The sequence below is a fragment of the Cyclopterus lumpus genome, chromosome 14, assembly GCF_009769545.1.
Source record: "Cyclopterus lumpus isolate fCycLum1 chromosome 14, fCycLum1.pri, whole genome shotgun sequence".
Taxonomy (NCBI): domain Eukaryota; kingdom Metazoa; phylum Chordata; class Actinopteri; order Perciformes; family Cyclopteridae; genus Cyclopterus; species Cyclopterus lumpus.
The window spans coordinates 12,782,532-12,789,132 of NC_046979.1; the positions used below are offsets into that span (position 1 = coordinate 12,782,532).

Below are 6,601 nucleotides of genomic sequence, written 5' to 3' on the forward strand. Positions count from 1 at the left end.
GTGCCCGTCCCACTTCAAAAGGGGGAAGCGTCAATCACAGAAACCATGATTTACTAACAGCACAAAGGCAAATAAACTCAAAGGAAGAGACTCTTTTATCTCCGCTGAGGAGCAGGAGATGATCATGAACGTATATGAGGAATTCCAGACCATAATCATTGCAAAATCTAATCAATTCATTCACTTCACTCGCGCTTGAGAGCGGGCGTGGATTATCTCCATGGAAACATTTATAACTTCCGCCATCCACCATGGAACAAATAATCACTATTTCTGCTTTATACTTGTTATGGAAATCCCACAAACGTCGGAACATCTAATGCCCTCGTGTTTGGGTTCATAACATTAATATCATATATATCATCACCCGTAGGCTCACACAGCTCCTTTCACCGACTACGTCTAGATAAGTGGATGAAGTGCCTCATTCTTTTAATGTAGGCATGCATCATCCAATGAGATCTAAAATAACTATCAACTCTTTCAGAACAAGTAGATAATATGTATGTGTATATTCATGTATGTGGAGATGACCATATATAACTTTTATTGCATTTACACGGCCAGGGAACGTAATGAACACATCCATGAGTTTCACCAAAACCACAACATACAGCGGCTTTCCCGATGTTCTGCATCGCCGACACTGCAAGAAATGTACCTCAAGGCTCTGCAAACAGTCTGTGAGACAGGCAATGCTGTGGCGTGTAGTGTTCAATGTACGGTTCGAGAAAGTCTTTAATAAATGATTCCTTGTAGGCAGAATCAATAGCACTCTTATAGGAAGTCATTATGACGTGATAACGGATCTTGGGGTTCTCGAAGAACTCTCTCCCGATAAAACGTTAATCTAACTAATATCGCTCCTTTATCAATGAGGAAGTGAGCTGCCATTTTCTTCAGGGGGAGTGGCCAGATTATCCAGCTAGACTGAATGAGCCTGCGCTGGAGCGAGCAGGTTCACATTTTTTGATGTGTTGCTATGGTGATTTTGCCAAACTTGCTTCGAGGAACGGAAAACCCTGACTTGTGTAATCTCATCCGGAAAATTATCCCGCTAAACACGTTAGCCACGTACGAGAAATAGGGCCCAGGTGGTGTTCAGTGGGTTTTTTAATGTTTTGAACGAAAACAACTGCCTGTTGCGGTAAATATGAGCTAGGAGGTTGGTGAGAGTGAATTAAAACAGTAAAGTTGAGGCCGGATAGCTAATCAAATATAAAATAAAGTATGTCGTACAGTAGATGCTCGCTAGATTTGTGAAAGTAAATTAGAGTCAGTAAGATGGATTTAAATTGGAGTGATGTCTGATAATGAGTGGCTTACATAAAAAAGACACAGGGGAAAAGACATGCCGAGGAGGACAGCTTCTCTTAGTAGCCACTCCTGTCAACACAGTTAAAGCTTGTCACAAGAAAAAGAGACGCAACACAGTGCTAATACTGAAGCACAGAAGAGGACCCTGTACTTCATAAACCACTGCAGTGTGGATAGTTTTACAATGAATTTATTCAACTCGGCTCTTGGGAAAAACATCACTTTTGTGCATCCTGCATACTTCATAATAAGTGGTTTTTCTGGCATCCTCAATATCAAGTATTACTATGTCTTCCTCTGTTTTGTTTATATTGTTACAGTGCTTGGGAACACAGTTGTGATGGCAGTAATATACTTCGATCATAATCTGAGAACACCTAAATATATTGCAGTCTTTAATCTTGCATTTGTGGACCTGTTTGGTAGCTCTGCTCTGATGCCGAAGCTTCTGGACATCTTTCTGTTTAACCATCGATACATCCCCTACAACGACTGCTTGACATTCCTTTTTTTCTGCTACAGCTGCCTTTGCATGCAGTCATTTAATCTGGTTGCACTTTCCTATGACCGACTAATTGCCATCATCTTCCCTCTGCACTATCAGGTGAAGGTGACCCACAGGTTCATGCTGTCGTTGATTGCCTCTTTCTGGGTCTTTGTTATTACTGTTGTTCTTATTGCAGTTGGTCTTCTTACGAGGCTTTCTTTCTGTGAGTCTGTGGTTATTAACAGCTATTTCTGTGACCATGGCCAGCTATACAGGCTTTCATGTAATGACCATTCCCCCAGTTCTATCATTAGTTTTCTGTACCCTGTTCTTATTTTTTGGCTTCCATTAATTTTCATCTTGTTAAGTTATTTATATATTGGCTGCACTTTAGTTAAAGTGGCGACAGTTCAAGAAGGTCTCAAAGCCTTTAAAACATGCATAAGTCACCTCTCATTGGTGGCAATATATTTTATTCCAGTGTTAATCACATTTACTCTGATGGAAAAAATACATCCAAATTTCAGGATCATGAACCTGTCCTTGACCTCAATTTTTCCTCCCATGCTGAACCCAATCATTTATGTTTTGCAGACACAAGAAATCAAAGTATCAGTGAAAAGGTTATTGAAAATCAAAGGGAAATCCAAAATCATAAAGAAATGAACCATTACGTGACAATTTTCTTTGTTATACATTATCTCTTGTTTCATTTGCTGTACATTTGACATTGTAAATGATAGAATTATCATGCACATTTTTGGAAATTGATAATAAATGAATTCACTAATAATCAAGGTAATCAACACAAAGTAATACACTCTGTCTTCAAAGTTTTCAAAAGTAATAGTAATATGTAAATACCTGAAGAATCAAAGTTAATTAAATAATGTTTTACTGATCTTTGTCATATATATATATATATATATATATATATATATATATATATATATATATATATATATATATATATATATATATGCTTGTAGTTATACTAAAAGAACATTTTTGAACAAACAAGTTATTGTCATAATGTGTGTCGCTACGCATGCCACCTTGTTGGAGTATGCAGTCTCCTTTGTATCTGGTTTACTTGTGTTTTAATTTTAACACCGTTTGATATATATATAGTAGTATAGGATATATATTTTTTAAATCATTGAAAACTCTGTGATTTATTGTTACAAATGTTTTGTTGTTAACACTTGCATCACGAAGAGTGTTCTTTCTAAAATGTAAATATCTTTTACTGACCTGTATTAAAACAAAATAGTCTACAGACATGCCTCCGGTTCAGTGAGATTGTACATGATGTTTTGAGCTTTAAGCTAACATAAAACTATATTCTTTTTTAATTGAAAATATAAAAACACATTTTTTTTTACAAAAACGTAATCAGCTACAAGTATCCCCTTTTTCACATCAGCATGTTTGCATTGTAATTGTGAGTGTGTTAGGATCATGTCGGCTATATGGTTAGCATGCTGATGTTAGCATTTAGCTCAAAGTAACATTGTGAAGCCTCACAGAGCTGCTAGCGTGGGGCTAGTTTAGCCTTATATCAACTGGTTACATTACATTACATTACATGTCATTTAGCTGACGCTTTTATCCAAAGCGACTTACAATAAGTGCATTAAACCATGAGTCCAAACTCAGAACAACAAGAATCAAGCAAGTACAATTTCTTCAATAAAGTTAAACTACAAAGTACTATCCGTAAGTGCCATTTAAGTGCTACTAAAGTGCTAAACAACAAAGTGCTATTGGTAAGGGACATTTAAGTGCTCCTACGGCATTTAAGTGCTACCTATTCAAGGTATAGTCGAAAAAGATGTGTTTTTAGTTTGCGACGGAAGATGTAGAGACTTTCTGCTGTCCTGATGTCAATGGGGAGCTCGTTCCACCAATGAGGAGCCAGCACAGCAAACAGTCGTGATTTTGTTGAGTGTTTAGCTCGAAGTGAAGGAGCTACAAGCCGATTGGCAGAAGCCGAGCGAAGTGAACGGGCTGGGGTGTACGGTTTGACCATGTCCTGGATGTAGACTGGACCCGATCTGTTCGCAGCACGGTACGCAAGTACCAATGTTTTGAAGCGGATGCGGGCGGCCACCGGTAACCAGTGAAGGTCGCGGAGGAGCGGAGTAGTGTGGGTAAATTTCGGTCGGTTGAAGACCAGTCGAGCAGCTGCATTCTGGATGAGCTGTAGAGGTCGAATGGCATTAGCAGGAAGACCTGCCAAGAGGGAGTTGCAATAGTCCAGCCGTGAGATGACCAGAGCCTGGACCAGAACCTGTGCCGCCTTCTGAGTGAGAAGGGGTCGGATTCTCCTGATGTTGTACAGCATGTACCTACAGGAGCGTGTTGTTGTGGTAATGTTGGCAGTCAGGGAGAGTTGACTGTCGAGCGTCACTCCGAGGTTCCTGGCAGTCGGAGTCGGAACCAGCACTGAGTTGTTGAAGTTAATAGATAGGTCGTGGGTGGGAGAGCCTTTTCCTGGAAGGAGGAGAAGTTCAGTCTTGTCCGGGTTAATTTTCAGGTGGTGTGCGGACATCCACTGAGAGATGTCGGTCAGACAGGCAGAGATTTGTGCTGCTACCCGTGCTTCAGTTTGGGGAAACGAGAGGATCAGTTGGGTGTCGTCAGCATAGCTGTGGTAGGTGAAGCCATGCGAGCGAATGACAGAGCCAAGAGAGTTGGTGTACAGAGAGAAGAGAAGAGGACCAAGGACTGAACCTTGAGGGACCCCGGTAGTCAGAGGACAAGGCTCAGACACAGATCCTCTCCAGGTTACCCGGTAAGAGCGGTCGGTGAGATAGGATGAGAAGAGTGAGAGCGCGGTGCCTGAGATACCCAGGTTCTGGAGGGAGGACAAGAGGATCTGGTGGTTCACTGTGTCAAAGGCAGCGGAAAGGTCTAGAAGGATGAGGACAGAGGAGAGAGAGGCTGCTCTAGCAGTGTGAAGCTGCTCAGAGACAGCAAGGAGGGCAGTCTCTGTTGAGTGGCCTGTCTTGAATCCAGACTGGTGGGGGTCTAGAAGGTTGTTACAGTGAAGAAAGGAGGAGACTTGGTTAAAGATAGCTCGCTCTAGAGTTTTGGAGAGGAAGGGAAGGAGAGAGACAGGTCTGTAGTTGTTGACTTCAGATGGGTCGAGAGTGGGTTTCTTCAGGAGAGGGTTGACTCTTGCCTCCTTCAGAGAGTTGGGGAAACAGCCGGTTGAGAGGGAGGTGTTAATGAGATGGGTGAGAAAGGGAAGAAGGTCCGGAGCAATGGACTGGAGAAGGTGAGAAGGGATGGGGTCAAGGGGGCAGGTGGTTGGGCGGGCAGAGGTTACTAAGGTAAGAACTTGATTGGGAGACAGGGGGATAAAAGAGGAAAACAAGGGGGAAGAAGGTGAAGTTACTGGAGGTGTAGTTGAGGAAGATGGATTAGTAAATGAAGAGCGTATGTCGTCTATCTTTTTTGTAAAGTAGTCAACAAAGTGGCTTGGTAGAAGGGTGGAGGGAGGGGGGGGGGAACAGGGGGGTCAAGGAGGTTGGAAAAAATTGAGAAGAGCTTTTTAGGGTTAGATAAAGAGGATTCGATTCTGGATTGATAGAACAAACTTTTGGCTGCAGTGATGGACGCAGAGAAGGAGGAGAGAAGAGATTGATAGGCAAGCAGGTCACTGTCGTGTTTGGATTTTCGCCATTTCCTTTCCGCTGCTCGCATTGTGGCTCTCTCGGCGCGCACCGGTTCGGACAGCCACGGAGCCGGAGAGGACTTGCGGACCTTTCGAGTCGTAAGAGGACAGAGAGAATCAAGAGAGGACGACAGCATAGAGAGAAGAGTGTCAGTGGCGAAGTTAGGCTGCATAAGTGCGAAGGAATCGGTTGAGGGGAGGGCTGACAGAACAGAGGAGGCCAGAGAGGAGGGTGAGAGGGTACGGATGTTGCGACGGACAGGTGCAGAGTCCGTTGTGGGAGGGTTGTCAGTTCCAAAGAGTGGGAGAGAGTAAGAGATGAAGAAATGGTCAGAAACATGAAGTGGAGTTACAGTGAGGTTTGCTGTAGAGCAGTTTCTGGTGAAAATATAGTCAAGGTGGTTGCCAGCTTTGTGAGTAGGAGGGGAAGGACTGAGAGAGAGAGCAAAGGAAGACAGTAAGAATAGCAGGTCACATGATTTCTCAGTCTGGATGTTAAAGTCACCCAGAAGGATGAGCGGGGGTCCATTTTCTGGGAAGTTTGAAAGGAGGACGTCTAGTTCTTCCAAGAAGTATCCAAAGGAACCAGGAGGACGGTAGAGAACGACAATGGTTAGATGAACCGGATGAGTAACCGTCACTGCATGAAACTCAAAAGACAGTGGGGTAAATGGAAGCGGGTAGAGAGCAACACTCCATTTGGGTGAGATGAGTAGACCTGTGCCACCACCCCGACCGGAGGGTCTGGGTGTGTGGCTGAAGGAGAAGGCCGAGGAGAGAGCAGCAGGGGTTGATGTGTTGTCTGGTGTAATCCAGGTCTCAGTGAGAGCAAGGAAGTCCAGCGATTGCTTGATAGCGAAACCAGAGATGAAGTCCGCCTTGCGGTTAGCTGACTGGCAGTTCCAGAGGCCCCCTGTGACGAGGCGCTGGGTCTGTGTAGAGCGGGTGGGATAAATAAGAGAGGAAGGATTTTGGTGCATGTGTGACCGAGTCCGCGGTCTATAATATCTACGAGTAGATGTGCACACAGGTATGAGGAGAAAACACATTATCACAGGGAAATGTTTATACTCAGCCACCACCGAAGACTCCAACGAAAGACTCCAACGAAAGAC

At 43.5% G+C, this 6,601-nt stretch overlaps 1 protein-coding gene across 1 annotated transcript; it reads left to right on the plus strand.

Annotated features, from left to right (window-relative positions):
• The first annotated feature begins 1,501 nt into the window (after nucleotides 1–1,501).
• LOC117742963 (olfactory receptor 1-like) lies at nucleotides 1,502–2,470 on the plus strand. Its single transcript, XM_034550658.1, has one exon. The coding sequence runs from the start codon at nucleotides 1,502–1,504 to the stop codon at nucleotides 2,468–2,470; it is 969 nt and encodes a 322-aa protein (XP_034406549.1).
• The last annotated feature ends 4,131 nt before the right edge of the window (nucleotides 2,471–6,601 follow it).

What these genes read in the sequence shown, in the direction of transcription:
- LOC117742963 (XM_034550658.1), top strand. Translation starts at nt 1,502, where the DNA reads ATGAATTTATTCAACTCGGCTCTTGGGAAAAACATCACTTTTGTGCAT.